The 20,783-nt window shown below is 44.5% G+C and overlaps 1 protein-coding gene and 1 long non-coding RNA gene across 5 annotated transcripts in view; one reads left to right on the top strand and one right to left on the bottom strand.

Moving 5' to 3' along the window:
* The first annotated feature begins 625 nt into the window (after positions 1-625).
* On the top strand, positions 626-16,515 carry ccdc149a (coiled-coil domain containing 149a). Of its 4 annotated transcripts, XM_081694953.1 has the most exons (14): positions 626-777; positions 1,931-2,092; positions 2,194-2,232; positions 2,413-2,520; positions 2,601-2,717; positions 3,349-3,521; positions 3,920-3,992; positions 4,161-4,245; positions 4,412-4,556; positions 4,759-4,835; positions 5,298-5,330; positions 7,860-7,970; positions 8,905-9,219; positions 11,586-16,515. In XM_081694953.1, the coding sequence occupies exons 1-14, from the start codon at positions 727-729 to the stop codon at positions 11,672-11,674; spliced, it is 1,578 nt and encodes a 525-aa protein (XP_081551079.1). In that variant the 5' UTR covers positions 626-726; the 3' UTR covers positions 11,675-16,515. The 4 variants fall into 4 exon arrangements, with proteins under 4 accessions (XP_081551079.1, XP_026852346.2, XP_081551078.1 ...); XM_026996545.3 differs by lacking the exon at positions 11,586-16,515 and having other exon boundaries at positions 8,905-10,873; XM_081694952.1 differs by lacking the exons at positions 5,298-5,330; positions 11,586-16,515 and having other exon boundaries at positions 8,905-10,873.
* A 1,803-nt stretch (positions 16,516-18,318) lies between these two features.
* The window catches only part of LOC113568356 (uncharacterized), a 4,219-nt gene continuing 1,754 nt past the window's right edge, over positions 18,319-20,783 (bottom strand). The window contains exons 1-5 of the long non-coding RNA XR_003409581.3: positions 20,596-20,783; positions 20,378-20,468; positions 19,554-20,285; positions 19,287-19,414; positions 18,319-19,182 (exon numbers count right to left, since the gene is read on the bottom strand). The exon at positions 20,596-20,783 is cut by the window's right edge and continues 1,754 nt beyond it. This is a non-coding gene — a long non-coding RNA (uncharacterized LOC113568356). The remainder of the gene's footprint in view (positions 19,183-19,286; positions 19,415-19,553; positions 20,286-20,377; positions 20,469-20,595) is intronic.

Here is a 20,783-nt window from a genome sequence, read left to right as displayed (position 1 = left end):
AAAGTGTTTAATAGCCGCATCCAAGACAGCGCCGTTTACCTTAGCGAGCATGCGCAGTCTGAAAAATTCCGAAATGGGAATAAAGGGGATTACATGCATTTAGAAATCAGACTACTGAGCTTTCTTTGCATTAGACTACTGAGCTCAAATCCAGCTCGCTTTATCGGATTGTTTAATCTGATTTTCGGGCCATGATTCGGTCTAAGAAATCGGAGTATGCTGTTTACATGACCACTAGAATAATCAGATTTCTGGTGAAATCCGATTACGGTCGGATTATTATGTGCACTCACTGTTCTCAGAGACTTTATTAGAGTATTTTAGGAAGTCTCGTAACGTCTGTGATATATACTCCGATTTTCTGTCTCTTGGCGCCATCTGCCGTTGGAGGTGTAGACCTCTTAATAAAATGCACAAATGCAATAATGCAAGACAAAAATGCAACAATGTAAAAATAACTGGAATGCAATAATGCAAGGTAACTGAAAGCATCGCAACGACAGTTTTTTCCCCGATTATACAGAGTTTACTTGTGTTAGTCAGTTACTGGCAATAAAGATGTCGTTGGCTCACGAACCCGGACATCCCCTCGTGCCTCTGAGCAGCATCAGCTGACGTGGGGTAAACAAGGCGCGAGGAGGCGGAGGTTCCAACGCCCAGATACCTGCTGGACGCGCTGGATGTACCTGTGTACGCATTCACTGATCGGTACCGCATGCTTCCACAATGAATTCGTCTAGAAGAAGTGAAAGTGACTGGCAAGGTTTAGTGAGCGAGGTGAGTGTTTTAAGCCACCCGATAACGAACGTAACACGGCGTGGCGATAACGTACGGAGCAGGATTTGCAGCCAGCTGTTCGGATGCTCCAACTTTTGCATGCAATGTAATGTGCACTAGCCACCATTTTAAGTAAAGCAGATTCGATAAACTCACAACGGCGTCTTGTTGTCGTCGCCCACGCAATTCAAATTTGTTGTACCTATAATATACGTCCAGTACACGATTTAATTGTTGGTCAGTGTTGGCAATGTCTGCGGTATTGCATCCATTTTGGCTGAGCTCGCCTACACCTTCAATGCGTATTATGTTGGGAGGAATAGCATTTTTACCATTGTAGCGTTTTTAGCATTATACATGCATTTCTTTTGTTGGTAACGCCTCTGTCACACCTTTTTGACTTCTGCTTACTTCTTATCCAGCGGCCAATCCCTATTCCAAACAAACCAACCAACCATGGCCATCCAGGAGGTCTTAAAAAATTACACACACACTCACACTCACACTGCACACTGTCTTATGTGCAAACTCACAATGTGCAAAGGAGAACGTGTCGGGCCGTGAGCCCTAAAGCAGTTATAATCCTGGTATGTTATGAGGTTAAGAAAACTTGGAAGGACAATTCTAACCAAGGTTTTCAACTACAAACTACTTGCTCTAATCTGATTCACGTATATTCTTATGTGAAAGGTTTTGTAAAAAAGAATAATAGTGTTTGTATATTACACAATTCTGAATCCAGTGGGCTCATGATTTTAGCATTTTTAATAAAAGAGATGTATGTAGCGTTTGTGGCTCAGCAGTTTGATTTATGGAAGCGTGTCGTTTATGAAACGTTTATTGACCTCTACATTACATAATTCGGAACCTTACTCTATCAGAAAGTACCCCCCCCCCCCCCAAAAAAAAAATAAACTAACTTGAAACGTCTTATCTCTTCCGTTCAAACAAAGCTCAGTGTTTACTTTTCCAGGGGTGTCGAAAATGAAAATTGCACCCTGGCATAGCACTCCCTGTATGCTTATAAATGAGAATGACGGGTGCCTCGTGGAGGAAAGAACTGAAGGGCATGTTAAAGGGCCTCAGACAATAGTAAACTGCAAAAAGGTAAGAATCTCACACAGACAAATGAATTTCTTTTTTATTTCTGTAGTTTCTCATATGCAAGCGTAAGCTGGAGAGCAAGAAGGAGGCACTTCTGATTCTGTCCAAGGAGTTGGACACTTGCCAGCAGGAGAGAGACCAGTACAAGCTGATGGCTAATCAACTCCGCGAGAGACATCAGGGCCTAAAGAAAAAATACAGAGAGCTCATTGTGCGTCCTGTAGTCCTACAACGCGCAACTCCTTAATCTTTATAGGTGCACTCACTGTACTGTTAAAAACTGTACTGTTCTTGTTATTGCTTGTGTTTCAGGAAGGGGATCCTAGATTACCACCAGAGAAACGCAACCAGGTTGGACCCTGATCATCCGTCCCCTTAGTACAATTTAAGTACTAAAGAGCAATTTCTGATGTTGTGGTTGATGACTTTGTTTTTGTTTATTACATTTCATGTCATTATATAGCTGACATTTATGTAGTGTTAAGTTTATTTCTTTCTCTCTCACGTGCACACACATACACATGTACACAGGTAAATCTGGCTCAGTTGTTAAGGGATTCACGGGACAGAAGTAAGCAGTTGGCGGAGGAGGTGATGGAGCTGACTCAGAGACTAACCGAGGCCCAGGGCGACAACAAGGTAGAAGGACCTGCCCCCAGTCCATTTGCCCCTTCTAGAGTTTTCTGCTCCTCTCCAGCGCTTCTGTCCTTTGTCCCCAGCTGCTGAGGATGACCATCACCAAACAGAGGCTTGGAGATGATGATGTTGGCGTCAGGCACTTCCCTGCTCACGAGCGTGAGGACCTGGTTCGGCAATTGGAAGAGGCCGGGCTACAGGTAAAGTTCTACAGGTCTGTGATACCTTGCAGCAGGTCAAACCAAATGACTGCCATTTGGTTGACATCAAAATCTTGTATTCTGTATAGGTGTTGCATCGATTCTTATTTTGCCCCTTGATATTACCAGAGTACCTTTTGTTTGTCTGTGTGTCACATTCAGGTGGACTCCCTGCCAAGTGATAACTCACATCTTCACTTGTATATTATATCATTTTTTCAGCACCTTTTGACAACAATAAGTATAATAATGCCAAAGGAACAGATTAGTAACAAAATGATCTGTTATGGAACGTGACATATCACGTGGCCCGCCGCTTCCTACGTTTGCCACACCTTGATGACTCCATGGCTGGCCATGCTGTTCTAGAATGACGTCCGGGTCTTTAATTGATCAGAATGCGTCTGCTGTCATTTGCTTAACTTTAATTTCAGTGAAATCGCACAAAAATCCATGTGAAAAGGGTTCTCAAAACTGTAAAAAGACTCTTGCTGTAACGTTCTTAACGGCAGCAGAGCCGTGAAAGAAAACGAGCTTCGGCTGTATTCGCGTGTAACTGCGTTGTCGCGGTGCTGCTGAGTGACGGTGTGGGCGGTGTGATGTGATTAGCTCCATCCGGAACTGTTTCAAGAGAGAAGAGCTGGTGAGCAGCCTGAAGGCTGTGAGTGACGAGCTGCAGGACGTGAAGGCGGAACGGGCCGTGTTCCAGGAGAAGGCCGATCGCCTCAACCGGGAGCTCAACCACGTGCTGGGTGGCCGGGGCAAGCGCATCATCGACGTGGATGCCCTTTGCATGGAGAACAGGTCAGGCAGGTTCGAGTAGCGGCAGCGCAGTTGGCTGGATGGGACATGTCCAGGTCAAAGATTAAACACCCATATCTTTTTTGTAGTCCCCTTGCCTCAGGTCATACCAGAATGTTCAAGCATTTTACGAAGGGCTTGGGCCGGGCTTTTAAAACATAAGCATCCTAAAACGTGCGGTTAAAATCGGAACAGTATAGAACCCAAAAGGTTAATGTGTCTGTTGTTGTTATGACTCTAAACTGTAGGCTACACTTTGAGACATTACTCAGCTCTGCTGCATAGCAAACATCAGCCATTTATGTCTTAGAGAGGTAATTGCCATAACCTCCTCATTTTGTAAGCTCGAAATGAATGCGATTCTTGTACTATGCCACGTCATGTTTCACTTCAAACTCCAGGTATTTACATGAGAGGCTGAAACATGTCCAGGAGGAAGTCAGCCTACTGAAGAGCAATATAATGAAATACAAGGTATACATTGAGAGGTTGGACTTTTATAAGGAATTGTGCTTTTTAAAGGACAATAGAAACAATAAAGTCAATAAATATACTTTATATTTTATTGCTGCAGTGCTTTGTTAAAACTGTTGAAACATCTGGGACCCTGTTTCTGTTCACTGTGTGGCCGCTTCTTTGCAGACTGCCCTGGATCGGCGGAAGAACTCTAAAACAGGCGGCAGATCTAACAGTTGTGCGCTTACTGGGGTGCTCTCTGCCAAACAAGGTGATCAAGGAGCGGTTCCAAAGTTGGCACTTTCCTGCTTCGCCAAGTGAATCGTTTGTCAGCGCTGACTGGAAAATGCTCTCACACTTCTTCCTCTCGTGTTTCTTGTGTCCACTCGCACGCGATCGCCACCCACCCGATCACCCCAAACCGCTATTCACTGCAGTGCAAGACTTGCTGTCCATGGATAACGGATGCGGCCTTCCGGCCACACCCCAGTCCGTCTCCGATCTGAAGTCCCTGGCCACGGCTCTGCTGGAAACCATCCACGAGAAGAACATAGTCATTCAGCACCAGCGCCAGACCAACAGGTGCGCCTTTCTTTCGCCCTCTTTTTGCTCCCCTTAATCTCCTTCTTTCTCTCTTTTTTTTCTGCTTCCTTTCCATCTTTTCTTCCCTCCAGGATTAAAATGATTTGCAGCAGCGGTGTGGTTAGTTTTGCTTTTGGTTTGCTTTTGCACAAAGAGCCTTTGGAATGAAGGGCACCTTTTGACATGGGTGTTTCTCTAAAAGGATTCTGGGGAACCGTGTGGCCGAGCTGGAGCAGAAGCTGAAGACGCTGGAGGTTTCTGGCCTTTGGAGTTTGCCGGGTGAGCGCTCTGGATTTCAGCTGAGTGTTTGCTAATGGCCTGTGAATGAGCCATGGCAAGCTGCAGCATCATGTCGCCGTTATTTGTGTTTTACACTAATTGCATAGTTTTTTTTTTTTCTCTTCCAAATCTGTTAATTAATCTGGCAATATGCACCAATTTTAGCATTATGCACAAACACATTTACGTGTACACGAATGTCTAGGGCCACATTACTGGGATTGTATGAGTATGTGTCAAATGGTATGTACAACTACATTTTCTACACCTTTATTACAGTTTCTAAAATATTGCTTTTTATGAAAAACTTTGATGGAAAAGATCTTAGTATATAACCCCTTCCCTAAGCCAGCCTTTGTGTTCGTCTGCATTGAGCCCAGCTGTAACAGGGGCTGCATGTCTCAGGCTTGCTCTCAGGGTTTATAATGTCTGTGTTCTCCTTTCTCTTGCTGCCTTGTGAAGGCCTGACCTACGACGTATCGGTGGGATTAGGGAGTATGTTTCCAACCCTCTTTCTCTTTCTTCATTCCCACTGTTCTGTAGCACCGGCAGCTGCCCACAGACATACTTCCCCATTCCATGGCCATTACCGTCTACCATACACGCTCCACCCTTATGTGAAGTCTTTGTGTGTCCACTATAGCATGGGGTGGGTAAACTCCAGATTTGGTTCAACTCATTATAGGGAGTGATGCTTTGCTGAGGAAGTTGGTAAACAATAACTGTCTCAGAGTAGGCACTCTGATCCGGGATCAGCTCTTTCCTAGCCACAAAGCTGCATTCATAAGGATTTTGCCATCTGTGTCTACATAATGGCTTGGATTGTGTATTTGACGCCTGGTTGTAAAGGACATGGGGACCCGGTCACTGGTCAACGTTGGCGCACCAGGTTCTTCCCAAAATATGGATCCACTGCAAGTGGTTCTCCAGCACCAAGTAGATGCCAGAAACATGTGCGTGGAATTCTAGCTGGCCAACTGCTCCCAAAAAAAAATCATCAACGGAGCATATTAGATATTTCAAAAACATCACATGGTGTAACAATGATGAGTCTTAAACTCGCTGTCCACAAGAGGGCAGTGTGGCGCTTTCACTTAAGCCCAGCTCTTGATGCACTGAGGCCCAGTGAAGCTTGCTCGTCGTAGGACTGTCATTCTACCACCATAAAGCTGACAAGCATCCATTACATAAAATGATTGCCCACATTACAAACACATTTGGGGAATGTGGGGTTATTAGTGGAATTTGTAGACGAGACAGAGAGGGGCTCACGACTCACTCTATGAAAGTAAATACAAAGGAGGCGGGCTGAGCAAGTGGCCTTGTGACAACAGACGGCTTCTAGCGGGCAACGCCAGAGAAGGAAGAGTAGAAAAGACTGACCACGGTTTCTGAAAAGAGGCTTCGAGATTTTTTTCTCTCTCACTCTCTCTCTTTGTATCCCAGAGTGCACCAGCGATCGAAACTGCTTATATTTGACTTGAAACCTGACAAGGGAATTACGTGAGTGTTGCGTTAGCTTACTTACTGTGAGCACAAAGCTACCTGAAAGAGCAGAAAGAGGGCCAATTCATCATCGGATGGAAATTTACAAAGCAACCGTGTGTGTGCGTGCGCCCGTGCGCGTATGTCGTCGGCTTCTCCGTCCGCTCCTCTGGGTGACGGCACATGTCGGGGTGTCCTGACAGGCTTGTAATGCACGCTCTGACAGGTGTCTTCTCTTCATCCTGCTGTCTTTCCATGGCTACAAAAGGCAAGCAGGTGTAAATTTGCATGGAATCATGCAGATGCGGGGGGTGATTAGGCTTGCTTCTTCAAATAATTGCGAGTAATAGCAGTCTATTGTAACTTGAAAACAGGCTGGCTTTGTGCGTGTGTGTGGGCAAGACTGGGAGCTAGAAAGGGAGGCGAGGCAGTGTGCTGTCTGTTCTGCTTTTTGTTGTCTGCGGGGGGGGGTGAGACAGACACAGACACAGGGAGAAACGGAGAGAGAGAACGGACGGATGGATGGGCAGCTGCCAGGTGGGTGTAGCCACTCATCCATCCATCCTGCTTTGCGCAGCAGGCTGCGCCAAGCCTCCACTCTGCTCTGCATACCAAATTAGCCCAAGTTTTTAATTGGTTCTGAGGCGACTCTCTGCATCACATGAGTGACCTTTTCAAACCAAGAGAGCTGAACATAGTGCCTTTAAAGTGTCACTTGTTTGCCACTACAGAAGTAATACCCTTATTTCACATTTGTGTGTGTGTGTGTGAGAGAGAGAGACTGACTCTCACTGACGCAGTTAAGGACGCCTTAAACGGACAGCATTGCTAGCTACTCCCTTCTTCGTTCTGTTACTCAGAACCTCAAAGTCCCCACCCTGCACGGGACCGGCACCGAGTCTCTGCAGCTGCGAGTGACACACGCAGCTTTCGCAACGTACTGTTCGCAATTTGGCACACCGGTCCTGTCTCGTTTCGGGTCTCCCTCATATATCTGCTCCTTCCTTACCTCCGCGCCCCTGGGATCCCGCGTTCCAGACGGATCAGACGGTGCCGACACGTGAGCGGCGAAAGGCAGCGACTGCGGGTTTTGCGATGGCACGTGAATACAGTTCACACTCCCCCGGGTGTGGCATATGGCTATAGCCTGCGATGCGTACAACTAGCACTAACGAAGACAGATGAGCGAGATGGCTGCGCCCACTTCCTGTGCATGTGGCTAATGATTGTATTGCATAGTAGTTTGGGTGGTCCATTTTTTCCCATAATGTCCTAGAGCTTTTTCAGAAACTGCAAATATTCTGGATTGTTGCATAGCACGCGTGTGTGTGCTTTTTGTTTGTTTGTCTTCTCTACACGTGTCCAGCGTATAGAACAGTGAGTGTGTAAAGACACGTTTGTCCACGCTGCCTTCGCCCTCAGCATCACCGTCCTGAAAGCCCCTCAGTCATTACAAGCCATTTCATGGTGCCCGCGTTCTGGCCTTAATGACATGGTGAGATAACGCGCTCTTCTCTCCTGGTCATGGTGTCCAAACAGGAGGTAAGGAGGCCATTACTCTGGGCGAGGGCCGGCCCGCCACCCCTCCCTTCTCCGTCGGTCTTCTCCAACCTGCGTCCACTAAACCCACCAAGCCCCAGACCCCTGCAGGTGAGTGGGCGTAATCGCGCGTGACCGAAACCGTCGCACGCTAATCGCGTCCTCGGCCCAGCGCTAAAGTGTCACGATTTACCCACCCACGTCCAGAGCGCACGCGCCACCGTCGGTGTTGTGGCCAAACTGCCAATCCTCGTCAAATGCCATGGCATTTTGCAAATGCTAGCGAATTCTCGCCCGCTGACATTCACCAACTTTTGGGGCGTTTTTTTTTTTTTCTTCCCAAGGAAGAAGGGACGGTCCCATAAATATGGATGCAAGCCAGACTACGGGCTGCGCTCTTCTGCTTCCTCAAGACGGCGGCGTGCAAGTGTTTAACCTTTCAACTGCGTGTTCCCAAATATGGGTCACTAACCCAAAAGAATGGGCGTGGGTGATTCGGGTGTGGAGGCAAATGCTGTTTCTGGCACTGCGCTCTTTTCTGCCTGGATGGCTTTATGTTAGAAGGCGATTTTAATATGCTGTTATGGAAGCAGTCTAGCCAGGCCATTATTACAAAGTATTTTTGCAGCCATTAAATGCCAAATTAGCCGTATTTGTATTTTTAATTACATTGGCTGTTTATGCATTTGAAAGGGGAAAAATCTTTCTTAAATTCCATTATCTTGCCAGAACGTGGATTTCTTGGTTCAGTCAACTTCATGAGGAACAATTTCTATTTTTATATGTCACAAAAGACAGTCAAGTTCCATGACGGGCCACTTTCCTAGTGACATTTCTTAAGCTGAATTTGTTCTTCACACCACTGTGTCTTCCTGGTGCCAGGAAGTGCAAATATGCAGTATTTTTCTTACAAGTAGTCCAAGTAGAGTTTTTGAAAGCTTTCCACCATTGACACATTGTGCACATTAGCCGACAGGGCACCTCTCCGTTAGCATGGCACTAACACAATGACCATTAATCTTCTTTGTCCCCCTGACTGCTTCAGCTGACAGGACAGGAAGTGGAGGGCTGTCGTCATGGGAACAGGACACAGCTGGTGATGACGGCTTCCTGAACGTGTGGTCTGGCTCCCGCCGCAGTCCAGATGGAGGTGGAGACGAGGTAGAGACGCCAGTCCCGTGCGAGCGCCGAGAGGAGGCCGGCCATGGCGGGGCAGTAGGCATGGCCCGCCCGGAGGCTCCGTCCAGCGTCGGCGGGGAAACGGGGCCACTTGTGAGCATAGGGCCTCTTGTGGAGCAGCTTCCTGTCATTGAGGAGGGCGAGGTCTTAGAGGGAGACGGCAGCTTGACCGTGGAGGAAGGTGAAGATGCCGCCATGGTGCTGGCTTCCCCGCTGCCAGTCAGATGTGATTATTCCACAAGTCTCAATTCCGCACTTGTCTCTTCAGGTGCCGATGGCCGACACTTACGAGACTATAGCTGTCATGGTTTCGGAGAGCTGTCAGGTGTAGCTTCTGGCCCAGAGAATGCGTTAGAAGGAGGGCCCTCAAGTGCTGCTACCATTTTCAAAGAGCCCATCCAGCCAAGTTCCCCGTCTCTCTCTCACGGGTGGGATCTGGACTGGCAGTCAGCAGAGATTGATAGCTGTCACAGTGAAAGTCTGGCTTAAGCATTAATCAGGTTCTTCCCTAATTAGAGGAACCTTTTTTTTTTCTTCTTTTCACTAAGGAGGCCTGGAGTCTTTACATCTGGAGTCGTATTTTGGTCGTCCTGCTGTGCTGTACGTCTCGTCTTAGCTCTGGTCCACAGGAACCGATGCGGCCTCGATCAGGTGTTGCGGAACGGAGGCAAAAATTAAACCAAAGTATGAAAAGCCGTGCAAGTGAGCATGTTTAAGGCAGTCACGCCGTCGGCACGACCTGATTGTCTAAACGTTTGGGAAGGTTCGAACCAGTACGTTTCTTTGTTTTTACGTTCTTTGGTTTCAGGCTTCTGTGAATGTTTTCATCTGTCTAGGTTGAATTGGTGTTGCAGTTATATTCCTCGATTGGTAACATTTAAACTGTGGTGTAGTTGCAGTACTGGTTGCTCTTTCATCAACCGAGAGAATTTCTCCTTACCCTGAAACGTTTTCTTGCATGAATATCAGTATCACTGCAATATGTACATATTTGCAGCCCGTACTGAGTAGGTGTCACTGAACTCTAGTATTTCTCGCGATCTGCCATGTGTTTACACTTTGCATGCAGTTAGGCCAGTCAGTCAGGGTCAGATGGGTGCAGCCTTCGAACCAGCCCAGGATGGCCTTTCATTGATGCTCATTATGTAACGGACCTGTCGCGGCACCACGACGTGGAGTAGCTCTTCGGGCGTCCATTCGGTCTTCCTTCCGTGTCTGCTCACACACCACCTCCCAGCCTCTCCTTGTGGAATGCCGATTGCCTTCCAAGTGCAATTTTGAAACACTTGCCAACCCACTCGCGTTACGCTCGAGTCCTGTTGCGCGGTATCATGCTGCAGGATGTGAAAGGACGTGCGTCAGAACCGCGGTGCGTTTCACCGTTTTAGCCTGCTGATCGTACACCGGTTTAAATGTTTACAGTTCCCAGTTGCCACTGCACTTTGCTTTGTCGCTGCATGTGCCTTATATCCAATGAGATGGACTGACTGCTTTCTCCGTTGGTCATGTTAAACGTGCACAATCGGTCATAGACTGGATGATCTTCCTCATGCTGTTAGGTTCAGGTCAAAGGTTGTGTGTGTATGTCCTGACATTGTAAACTGGTCTAATGTAAATTCAAATATATTTTCTCAAACTGTCAATGCAGCTGTGAAATGTTTGTGTGTGTTCTACGGGTACCCAGGTGGCGGAAGGACAAAGAGATCCTAGTTCACTGCAGTTGGTGAATTGGTGAACTGTTCCAAATGGTCAGTGTGTGGTGTTTAAATGTTATTCCATCTGCAAACCCAGTTGTTATCCAGAAGATTAAAAAAGTATTTCTGTTGCATATTTTACATCTTTGATCAATTTCCTCTTCCACAAGAACAAGTTGTGGACTAAGATTAAGCTTCACGCACCCCTCGGTGCAGTGTTTGTAGATTTTTGCAGCTCTTTGCCAATGTTCTGTGAGTGTGGGGGGTGGTGTGGGGAGAGCTGGTTCGGAGGGCGATGGGAGATGATATTTCAGTGCTCCTGCCCACAGCTTGGGGTCAGGTCGTGTAATGAAAGGTATGACACCAACAGACAAGGCCATTAGAATCAACATAACTCCTGTTCTAAGTCAACACCCCTTTTGAGCAACAACTGTCTGCCCTTTGCTGTACTTCCCTTTACCAGCAATTTGGTAGCTTCCACACCAATGTAGTCCCATGGTTTGCTTATCAGTAAGTGTGCTACCATATGAACAATGAGCGCAAGCCTTGACTCGCATGCATGTGGTCACAATCTGTTAGCAGGTTATAGTTCTGTAGCTACCACTCTTGACAATCCAGTCAGAATGAAAACACACACACACACACACACACACACACACACACACATACACCCCCCCGAAAAACAGTAATCCAGACATATCCCATCTCAGCCTGGCCTCAGCTGGCTCCTCCGAGCAAATGCATCGTCAAAGCGCAAAACTCTTGAATTGCTTATTCTGCAGAAGGAAAGGTTTTTCTATTTTTAATCTGTCTCTGTCTCTTTCTCTCTCTCTCACACTCACACCTCACTCAGATGGGCAGAAACTCTGGAGAAGCCGGGCCGAGGGGGAGTGGTGCCAGGTAACTGCTGTATCCTACTGGCAGGCTTGGGGGTGGGTGTAGCCGTGCTGTGGACTCACGCCGGATGCTGGAGCAAGTCACACTGACGGGGGTCCAGCCCCAGTGATTATTGGGAATATTGCCCAGATGCAGACCTGAGGGCCCATTTGCCCTTTCCTAGTCACGTTTACGTGTGTGTGTGTGTGTGTGTGTGTGTGTGTGTGTGTGTGTGTGTGAGAGGGAAGTAGTTCAACTGCCTCATTGTATAAACAGAAATGAACACTAGCAATGACTTGAAAATGTATAGATTTAGCTCTTAGCAGCTGCAGAGAGTTCCTCATCTCTTTGAGCCATTCCACCATTACCTCCACACATTGTCATCAAGCGACGGGCAAGGCCCCCACACCGTCATGCCCACCTTCGCTCGCTACTCATCTTCACTCACTACTGCTTACTCACTACTCCTCTTGGTCTGTGTCGCCTCGGCTCTGCCAGGCGCGTGGTAAAATCAGGATTTTGATGTGATGCCAATTGAAGTCGACGATCCTTTTCACCCCACCTCCCGCACCCCCACGCTCATGCCCATCGCCCTCCCCGCCATCTCGGTGGCAGGTCGTCAGTCTCCGCCTGCCACAGCTGCTCTGCGGGAAGGAAGATATCCCCAGATGCTTTATCTTGCTCCTTGGTTCTATTAGACAGGGAGTGGTGCCTTTGTACAGGAGAATGCACACAGGCACTGTTCAATTATTCATAGAAGAATAAGGAGACATTGTCAGATCTGAGTGATGGAACAAGGTGTGAGTCTAAAATGGTTTGACTCTATGTTTTGGAAGGAACAAGAATTTCTTCAGTTCGGAAGACAGGTAGTGAGTGGCTGCCGGCTAAAGGACTGCGACCTGAAACGGAAATCCTAAAAAAACAAAAATGCAGAAATATCAAGTTCTTGCATCCTCATCCCGAATGCCAACCTGTAGATATATACAGGCTTTATCTAGTGCCGCTGAAGAGAAAAATGCTGCCTAAGATCGTATTGATCGTAGAATATTAGAATGTACAGTTTCTTTGTCTGGTCCTGCATAGCTGGTGATGCTGGGTGTCCAGACAGGGCAGTGGGCGTGTCCTGCGGACACAGTGGGCCGTTGGGAGCGGGCCTGGCAGACAGGTGCCGGGACTCACCCCTCAGTGTGAGATAATTGGGTCTGAGATGGGAATCACTGGGGCTGAAGGGGGAAAATGAGGGCACTCGATCTGTGTCAGCTGTCTCCTTATGAGGTGTGTGTGTGTGTGTGTGTGTGTGTGTGTGTGTGTGTGTGTGTGTGTATGAATGAATGAACGAATGAATGTCTTGCATGGCTAACAAAGATTAAAGCGAAGGGTGAGCTCATTCTAATTGGAAGCCATTTTGTTAATATAGTCACCACCTCTGGTTCTAAGCCAGCTCCACAGGGCAAACACAGTCCAACTTGACAAACTTGAGGCAATATTTATTCAATGAGTACTTTATTACTTTATGACTATTTAGGATAAGGATTTTTAATTTCATGTTTTAATACGGACAAGATCAATATGAGGAGTGCTGAGATTAGCCCTGTTGTTTTGAGATGCTTGATGTATAGAAGGCCTTATCTTGGACAGACAGCTTGGCACAATCTGCAATTAGTGTAATATAAATGTTTATATTTTGAACTATTTACACTTATTTTTGTTTTTCTACAATGCCCAGAGCTTTTCATGCAGAAGGGGTTTGCTGTTGCACAATACACTGCTCTTCTTGTGGTTAATTAATTCCAGAGAAACAAGACTTCCAGGAGACACACGCTGACACTCGCATGGACTTCATGCATTTATTTATCTACGTTGGTTTAGTTCAGTCAGTTTGCTGTAAGAAATATTCTCAACCACAAGAGGAGGGTTGCTACAAGCACTGCTGACGATCATTTCCTGAATTCTATTTGTCAACAATAAGACTTTTTAGAATAATTCTCACACAGTCTCAAGTCAATATTTTTTTTTATACGCTTGATTCTTGCAGTCACAACTCCATCACTTTGCACTACATGAAGTTCCATGTAATAACGTGTAGGTTTGTGTATCATTCCAACCTCTCCTGTCTCTGAAAGCTAAAAGTCAACCCTGCCATTAAAGCTTATTTTTTAAATGAACAATTACACAAGCGAGCAATTTGGCAAACTGCCCCAGTCTTGTCAGATTGACCCTCCACAACCCTGTGCATTCTCAAATGGTTTCAATCATGCACGGTCTTTCTGAATTTATTTATCTGAGCCAATTATTTTTGGAGAGCTACCCACGCGGGCGTCGCCCCGAAGAGACCCTCCTGAAGAAGCAAGCAGGGCGTAATTTTTATGCCTTTATTTATAGCCCATTTGATTTGTTTATAGGCTGGGACCGAAGGTGGCGTGTAGGTGCATGGTTGTGGAGTACTCCATAAATCCAGGAGGAGGGATGCAGGATGAGAGTTCTTTTCATCTCAGGCAGTTGAATCGTTTTCTCTTCTGATGTGTGGTCTTATGTTGCTCAAATATTCCACTTTCCGGTGTGGGATCCTAAATCCTTGCGAACAGAATGATGCAACGGTTTTGTTACGAATGTATTTTATGGTGGGATTTTTGGGACTAAAAAATTTTAGTGATGATAATTTCACATAATACAGATTCCATAAAAGTCTTGACTCAGATTCATAAAATCAGCTGAAAATATAGACACTGATAAAAGCTAGCTCTTTTTAATGGGCCATACAAGATTTCATCTTGAGACCTCATCAGGGTTGGCCTTTTGCAGGTTGGGGTTTGGAGAAACTTATTATAGCCAAAATAATGATCACATCATAAAAAATTCAGCAATGCTCTCTCCCCAAATGTTGATCTATTTATTTCTTATCCTTATTAGACATTGGCTATTAGTTGACATTTTGTCTAGGGCCATGTAAAAATTGTCAGTTTTAATTTGTGTTCATATATTTCATTTTTGTATTGGATTAAGGCAATACTCCATGTATAAACACATTACAGTTAAAATATAAAGTGTCTGTATAGTGGATAATGCTTAGTGAAACAGATATGGGTTATCTATGACACTGACATTTTATTACGACTTTATGTATACAGACTTTTATTACATTCATTATTATTAGGGTAGATTCAGCAAGTTAATATAAACTGTGCCCACAGCTGAATGTGTAAATCTCAGTAAAATAGTGTTCCTTCCCCACAGCTTCCTCCAAAGGACACTTTGTGCCTTGTCTTTTTTGCTCTTTCTCTTCTGTGTTCTCTCTTTCGTCATCTTGTTCTCCTTGTTCCCCATGGCTCTGCTCATTCTCTCCACTCCCGTGTCTCCCCGGTGAGTTGCACCTCCTTCTCTCAGAGGCTGGGAGAGGAGATGCCAATGACGCATCCAGTGCATCCTCCTCCCCGCGTACCACTCCTTTTGCTCTCCTCTTCTGTCTGTTCCCAACCCCAGATCGTCCTTCTTCTCATGGAGCAAAACGACACGTCCCAGAATGGACTCGCCTCCAAAAATCGCGGCACCGACAGCGTTCAGCCGCTGCCTAACGGTCCCGCAAGTTGCCCAGTTCACCAGGGTGACGCTGATGCTCCACCACCAGGGGGCTGAAGCGTGGGCTGGCGGTAATGCATCCCTGGTTTAGGTCCTTAGACCGCTTAATGTCACGCTTGTGACCGTCATTGACAGGCGGACCACAACGGTTCAGCATCACTTGCAGAGTGCCTGCTGGGTAGACTTGTTTTGAAGAGGGTTTGTCCATATATTTCAGCCTGGCCAGAGGGCAGACTGGGGTCAGGAGTCACTTCACAGGTGGTTACCAGAGTTCCACTGAAGAGTGCTACCTCCCGAGGACCGTCAAGTGTAATTTAAGTCCTATCTCCAGTGTGCACATTTCTCACCAATGCCATAAGTAACATGAGCAAATGAGTTCTTTTGTGTGACATCATGAAACAGGAGCCAGCACTGAATTTGGCCATCTGTGGGGATTAAATAGAGTGGCGATAAATGAGGGACAGGTGTAAGTGATTGTTCAGTTCATGGGTGATCCGGACTGGGGAAGTTAATGTGTGCTGTGATTGGTGGATGTGGTCTCCAAGGTCTGGCTGGGTACCAGCCGGGGCATGACACTTTGTTGATTGGCTTAATCTGAAATGTGCATAAGATTGTTATTATGTAATAAATAATTTGTATCTAGTATTTATCCACCAGAAAGTGCAAGACATTCGCAACAAACTCTTTTGATTGAATTGGTAGGTATTTCACTAAATAAAATGGAATTAATGTACGTTTTCATAGAAAACTAGAAAAGTTCCATCTAATTGTCATAAACTAATTTAGCAACTTGGCATGGTTATGGTATTCACTGCTGCATGTAGACATAGCACATTCAATCAAAACAAAAAACAAAGAATGTTCAAACTTTCTTTTTGAAATGTAATGATTAAGATGTCATTTATACATCATATTAAGTGCTAATTTTGCTAAGACAAAAAACTAAGAAACTCTTTATGGCCTTTTTGCAGAAAAGTTGAATCCAGCAAATATCTAGAAAAGGGTATTTTGCAGGGGTCACTGCTGCAAAAGTGGGACCACATAAAACTCATAATAAGTGCCTGCTAAGGTCTGATCCTGGTCGTCAAGTGCAGTGGTTATCAAGTTTTACACTGTGGTCACGATCTTATTGCAAAACTAAATCCTTTGTGTAATCTGGGAGCTCCCGCCCACTGCTGTGCTTGCAACACAGAGCAGGCTCACTGCAGTGATGCTTTGTTTTATTGATCTCCTTTACTTACATAGACTTAGAGAAATGTTAGGAGGACAAACACAGGCTGTTCAAATTCCCTTTTAGTAGTACAAGAAAAATAAATGTATGTTGAAAGTAAGAGTAAGTGAAATATCAGAATATCTTGGTTGAAATTGAAATTACACCTTCAAAAACATGTCAAAATTATCTACAATAGGTGGCACAACAGGTAAAAATATTTCCAGAATGTAGACTTAAAGCACGCAAAGCCACATTTGTGGTTCATATTTGTATATCTTGGTGCATCTGATGGATCATACTCTTTAACCACAAACTTCCCAAGAAATTTGGAGTAATCTAGGAATAGCTTCACTCTACAGGTGCTAAACCATGACCGTAAGGTTCATAAAAGATTAGATTGCGTTAGAACATTTAGCCTCAAACCCATTTCACTTAAATAGGACTGCTGAAAAGTAGAATCACAATAGCATGTGCTAACAAGTCCCTGCTCCTGTCTGACTGATTGTGACAGTTTCTCTCCCAAAACAGCAGGAGCATATGACCTTTGCCCTAAAGGCAGAGATTTTGTTAGCTCACATCGTCAATTACTATAGTTGCTCCCCAAAATTGGCATGTCTGAAGCATTTTGTTAACATAAAGATAAACAATATTATTCAGGTGTTGTGCACAAATGACAAAATTATTTTAAAACAATTACAATAATTTTTTTCCCTTCTGACTTGGAGAATCTTCACTTTAGTATTTCCAGTACAAAGAAAGCCACAGCTGTTTCAAATAGAATCTGTTTTCTCATGCCAAATCAAGTAACTTCAGAGAAGTGATTAAAAAGTTGTAGTGCTCAGACTTATGGTCCTAAATCCCACCATGAAACTGTAGTGAATCTAAACATCTTTGTGAAATCATGTTAACCAGACCGACCAACATTAGGCTTAGAGAAACATGCGGATCTAGTCATTATGAAATATACGTTGGTTGGCCCCACACTGTTTAGAATTTAGGCGCTCTCTGTCTTTTTCTTGTAATTAAATTACACCGCTGGCACCCGGCATCAGCTCTGCAATTCACTGAGGCTTCGTTCTGAGTATCTCAGGTAAAAGGGCCAAGGTTATTGAGCATAATCAACAATTAATCTCTCATGAGGTTTCTCTCTCTCTCGCTCTCTCTGTAGGGTCTGCCTGTCAGGCTTATTTCACACACAATTGAACTGTTACTTAATTGCCTGTGAATGTGGGGGTGGGAAGACGCCCAGTGTTTTAAATTAGCCTTGGATACTGAGAGCATTACAGACTTTGTTGTAATCTTAACTTCTTCCCGTCACCATCAGTCGCTAGTTACGTGCAATGAGCCAGCGGCCATTACGTGGTTTGCTTGAAATTCCGAGGTGGTGTAATTACCTGTGTCAGTGACAGAGATTGTCTTCTACACTAGCTGAGTCATTACAGTTTAATATTAGAGCTGGAAAGATTTTGAGTGCCGTGAGTAAATTAAAAAACTTCGGTGTGGGTCTATGACAATAAAATAATAGACTAGTATTGGGGCTTTCTCAAGCATGTATCTTACAAAATAATTGAAGTGGAAAAAGGCCCCTGGTATTGGTCCAGGTACATACTCGTGATTATTTTTGACATTTTCTGTTTGCTGAGCTTTAGTTGTCATGGAGAAAATATGCAATACTAATTGGAAGGAGACTCAACTGCACAGTATAAAATGTAAAATATTAGTTGCATTTTGTGTGGGGCGTATTTGGCCTTATGGCTTTTACTATGTACACACTCTTGTTGAGTATGTATGCTCGCCACTGGCCAATGCAACCTACCAACCAAATTATATATATATATATATATATATATATATATATATATATATATATATATATATATAGTGTGTGTGTGTGTGTGTGTGTGTGTGTATATGTGCAAAACATCCTAACCAAACCTACTTAAATTCATTTCCCAGAAATAGCCTTGACAAGCACTAGGCAAGTGTAATTTTGAAATGTCCGAAAAATAATCTTAGAGAATAGGGCAACATCCTGTAGAATAATATATTTTAAATAAGTATTTCACAAAAAAGTCATTTAGAAATAGGACAAGATGGTGAAATGAGGTAGCCTAAAATATAAGTAGGCTAACACCTACATTATCATGTAGTGTTAGGCTATTTAATTTAACCCAATTACATTAGACTTTCACAAAAGGGCCAAACATTTTAAACATCGTGTCATCTCGGCGTCATTAGGCTTCATGCTGTTTAGCCTGTTTTAACCAATAGCAGGGCTGCCAACTTTTGAGTTCATCTTGAGTTTTGTACCCGTTGGGGGGTTGTTATTTTTGTAGTACTTATTTTTGTTACACAGTGATGTGCTTAGTCATCCAAAAAACAAAAAACCCTTGTGCCACGAGAAGTGTACAGTGTTCATTTGACAACTGAACAGTATTTCCTTAAATGTACTAACAACATGCAGCTCAATTCATGTTTCTTTTTGAGGTTGACTAACTCACTGAAACCCTAAAACCCAAGAAGTTGAGCAGAAGCAGGTTCATAAGTTCTCATGTGCTGCATTGTAGGTGCTGGAGACTGATATTGCAGCCTTCATCACTGACTGGGATGCTTCCCACTTGCTCCAACTCTGCCATCTTAACTGGCGTTAGAGATGTCCGTATTCTCTTCAAGGCCAGGCTCTTTCTAGCTTTCGCGTTGTTCAGTCTCGCAAGGAAAATATCCGGTCTGCATCGGCACTGGAGTGTAGCAGCACTAACGCAAGCCTCAGGACTCCCACTAAAATCTGCCCGCCCCGTCACATAAAAACAGAGTTAAGTTGTACCATTAATAAATTTGGACAAGTCAATAAAAATAAGTTTTTAAATGAGACATAATTAGATTTCTGACCTTTTTTTTTAAGCTTGTTGTGTAAGCTCAGAAGCACTCAATGTCTGAGTCTGCTGCCAAGTAAGGCATAGGAATTGTCCGATAGTCTAGGAATTCCTTCCCCGGTGAAGGTGAGAAGGTGGAAATACCTTTATTGAACAGAAAGAACTTTAGAGTTACAATCCTAAACTCACTCTGTATGAAATTCAAAAGGTGACCTTGTTCAGAACAAGTATCCTTGTTTTTATTTGGTATTAATTTCTGAAGAAACTCATCTATAAATTTTACCTCTTCACAAAGTAAAGAGTATCCTCCAGCCCTACATTTTGCCCTCTGCCTAACATCCACAAATCTGGCATGGGGGGGTCTCTCAGTTTCAGCATTTGTAGTGTGTACTCTACAGCTATCATCAAGAACTTCCTTACGGCTGCAGTGTGCAAGCATATCCACTTGCTGGGCTGCGATGTCCCAAACATCCATTCGGCCGACATTCAGTTGGTTTCCTGTTAGAGATACAGAGAACACAGTCAGTTCCAGTGTACTTTTCTAAAAACACCAATGTACACATCTTTCCTTGAGCTTCAGACTTTTGACTAATGCTATACACACTTCATCCTACTTTACCTTGCACTAAATTACAATTACCAGGCAGATGGCATTCCCTATCCACATATGGGATGGCCTGAGGCTCGTAATGAGTCTGTAGTGCTGTAGGCAGGATGAACTTAGGGCAGATTTTGAAGAAATATATTTATCATCTGAAAAATATTTAAGAAAGCACTACAGCTATCCCGAATATTAATTTAGTGCATCCTGAAAGACAAGATATTGGAATCCAAGCTTAAGTCCCTTCCTCTAAATATACTTCATCTTGCAATATAAATATAGCTAAAGGGTCTCTGTTGAGTAGGAGATTCGGAGGTGGAGTCTGGTATGCTGGTATGTTGAAGAGGAGGTACACTTCAGTCATGGGGTCACAAAATGCTCCCGCTAGCATCTTCAATCTTGGTTGCTTCTCTTCTGTAAGTGAAAGAAAACAAAGATACACCTCACACACATACTGTTAATTTCAAGATTGCATATTATAGTATGGATTTGGCCATTTGTCTTACCTGTTGATTTAAAATAGCTGGCAAATGATTTGTATAACCTGAGAAAGTGCATTACACATGTCTCGAGGCTCAGCCACTGTACAGGGACACGCTGTAGGATTTCCAACACCAACCACAATGTATAGATCAATAATGTACACTTGCACTTAAACATTTTTAGTAAGTTCATGTTGTATATTTTTACCTAAATATTAAACATACGTTCAACCTATACTTACCTCTGCAAAGGCAGAACTTGGGCCCTTGCAACATAGGCTGTTCTTGAGGAGCTGAAAATGCAGCATCAGCGCTCCTTGGTGGAGGTCAGCAGCAGCAACTAAAGAGAAGGAACGCTGGGACTGTGCGTGCCTTCGGGGGAGAGCAGAGACGCTTAGGAGTGCTGTTACTGCCCCCAGCAGCACAGGAC

This window comes from Electrophorus electricus, chromosome 13, assembly GCF_041902795.1.
Source record: "Electrophorus electricus isolate QZ-2024a chromosome 13, ASM4190279v1, whole genome shotgun sequence".
NCBI classification, from domain to species: domain Eukaryota; kingdom Metazoa; phylum Chordata; class Actinopteri; order Gymnotiformes; family Gymnotidae; genus Electrophorus; species Electrophorus electricus.
The sequence above is the reverse complement of the archived record's forward strand: the minus strand, read 5'-3'. Positions and strand labels throughout refer to the sequence as shown.

Bases quoted from the DNA above. Each gene is read 5' to 3' on its own strand.
- ccdc149a (XM_026996545.3), top strand. From the start codon at position 727: ATGAATTCGTCTAGAAGAAGTGAAAGTGACTGGCAAGGTTTAGTGAGC. The intron at 3,993-4,160 runs GTATACATTGAG...GCTTCTTTGCAG, and splicing joins GCAATATAATGAAATACAAG to ACTGCCCTGGATCGGCGGAA. The intron at 4,836-5,297 runs GTGAGCGCTCTG...TGCCTTGTGAAG, and splicing joins TGGCCTTTGGAGTTTGCCGG to GCCTGACCTACGACGTATCG.